This window comes from Oryx dammah, unplaced genomic scaffold, assembly GCF_014754425.2.
Source record: "Oryx dammah isolate SB20612 unplaced genomic scaffold, SCBI_Odam_1.1 HiC_scaffold_11108, whole genome shotgun sequence".
In the NCBI taxonomy this organism is placed as follows: Eukaryota; Metazoa; Chordata; class Mammalia; order Artiodactyla; family Bovidae; genus Oryx; species Oryx dammah.
Genome location: NW_024080501.1, coordinates 10,978 through 12,851, shown reverse-complemented (window position 1 = coordinate 12,851; position 1,874 = coordinate 10,978). Strand labels below are relative to the sequence as shown.

Here is a 1,874-nt window from a genome sequence, read left to right as displayed (position 1 = left end):
CTGTCCCAGATGAGTCCCTGCCTCGGTGCCCTGGTTACTGGCAGGCAGCCCCGTGTTGGTGGTGCACCCTTTGTCTGCCCTCCCTTTCTGCTGCGGGAGCATTTCTTACCGTGGCAGCCAGTCTCCCTCTTTGGTCCATCTCCCACCACTCTATACCTGCATCCCATCCAGCCCTGCCCACCTAGACGTAGCACCCAGAACATGCCCAGCTCTTGTCTCCTCCACAAGAGCGTTTTCATCTAACAGGACTCCCCTGACCCCCTTCCTCAGGCCTTGCCTAACACTTCGCCAAATCTGCTAAACTGTTGTGCATTCTTGAAGACTCAGACTTACCAGAGTCTTGAAGAGTGTCGTCTTATAGGAAAATTCCTCCTTCCTCTGTGACCCCATTCTGAGTGAAATTCCCTTAGCAAATCCTTTCGCTAATAATCTTTTCTCCCCAGTTGACTTTGAGCTCTTTACCTCTATCTTAGGACCCATCAGAGCTCGTTGTAGATGATCAGGGAGAGGTTGGCTCATGGGTGAAATTAACTTATTTCCCTTTGCATAATGCTTTATAGAGCTTGTCCGCATGGTGTTATCTGATCTGAAGAAAAGTGGAGCACATTTAACTAGAATTAGATGGAAGACAGTGTAGCAAAGTGGTCTAGCCCAGAATGTGGAGCCAGACTGTGTCTGTCATTCATTAACCGTGTGTCCTTGGGCAGGGAGCTTACTCTGTGCCATGGTTTCCTTTCCTATTGAAATATGATTATAATGGTATCTACCTTGTAGGATTGTTTTGAGGATAAAAAGTTCTGTATAATACAGAAAATGTTTAAAAGAGGGCTGAAACATTACTTCATTAACCATTACTGTTCTTAAGTGAGTTGACAAAAAACAAAGCTCAGCTTGGTTCCACAGGTTTGCTTAAGTTTCTCACCCCGGGTCTGCTGTTAGTCAAAGCTACATTGAGTCTTAGAGCTGTCCACTCTGTCTCGGTGTCTTTCTAGGAGTTAAAACTAAAATCCATCTCTTTTCTTCACCTCCCAGAATGCAATGCTGGACTTCGTGTTCACAGTTGATGACCCTGTCGCGTGGCATTCAAAGAACCTGAAGAAAAACTGGAACCACTACTCTTTCCTAAAAGTGCTGGGACCGAGGATTATCACTGCTGTCCAGAATAACTACGGCGCTGGCGTTTACTACAACCCGTTGATCACATGTGATGGGAGGGTGAGTGACTTCGGACCTCTGTCTTAACTTGGATGGATATTAACCTTTGTTCTTAGAATCCCAGCTAAATATGTGTGTTCTTACAGTCAGGAAATGTTCACACTTTTGCTGGATGAAGGTGGTGAATGTCACTTTTTTTTTTTTTGCCTTTGGCCGAATGTTTTTTGGCTGGGAAAGATTGAGGGCAGGAGGAGAAGTGGGCGGCAGAGGATGAGATGGTTAGATACCATCACCGATTTGATGGACATGAGTTTGACTCTGGGAGATGAGTTTTGACTCCAGAAGGTGGTAAAGGACAGGGAAGCCTGATGTGCATGGGGTCACAGAGTCGGACACAGCTTAAAGACTGAACAACAGCAAGTGTTTCTTGGTCTCAAGTTGCAGTGTGCCCCAGGAGCCCCCGGAGCGCCTGTCGGGCGCGCAGATGGTGGGTCCCACCCCCGGAGTTCCTGAATCAGTGGGTCTGGGACAGGGTATGAGGATTTGCCTGCTGCACACGTTGAGAGGTGATTGTCCTGTAACACTGCTGGTTTCAGGTGTGTGGTGGAATGATTGATCTTACTGCGGGTTGACAACCACAGTGAGTCTAGTTAACACCCATCACCGCACATAGTTGGTTTTCTTCTTCTGGTGATGAGAACTTTTAAGGTTTACTCTCT

General features: G+C 47.0%; 1 protein-coding gene across 1 annotated transcript in view; it reads left to right on the top strand.

Moving 5' to 3' along the window:
- LOC120860582 (phosphatidate cytidylyltransferase, mitochondrial-like) overlaps nt 1-1,361 on the top strand; it is a 1,799-nt gene extending 438 nt beyond the window's left edge. Inside the window, exons 1-2 of the mRNA XM_040236380.1 lie at nt 1-2; nt 1,033-1,361. The exon at nt 1-2 is cut by the window's left edge and continues 438 nt beyond it. Coding sequence (XP_040092314.1) covers nt 1-2; nt 1,033-1,242 — 212 coding nt within the window. The 3' untranslated portion in view covers nt 1,243-1,361. The remainder of the gene's footprint in view (nt 3-1,032) is intronic.
- The last annotated feature ends 513 nt before the right edge of the window (nt 1,362-1,874 follow it).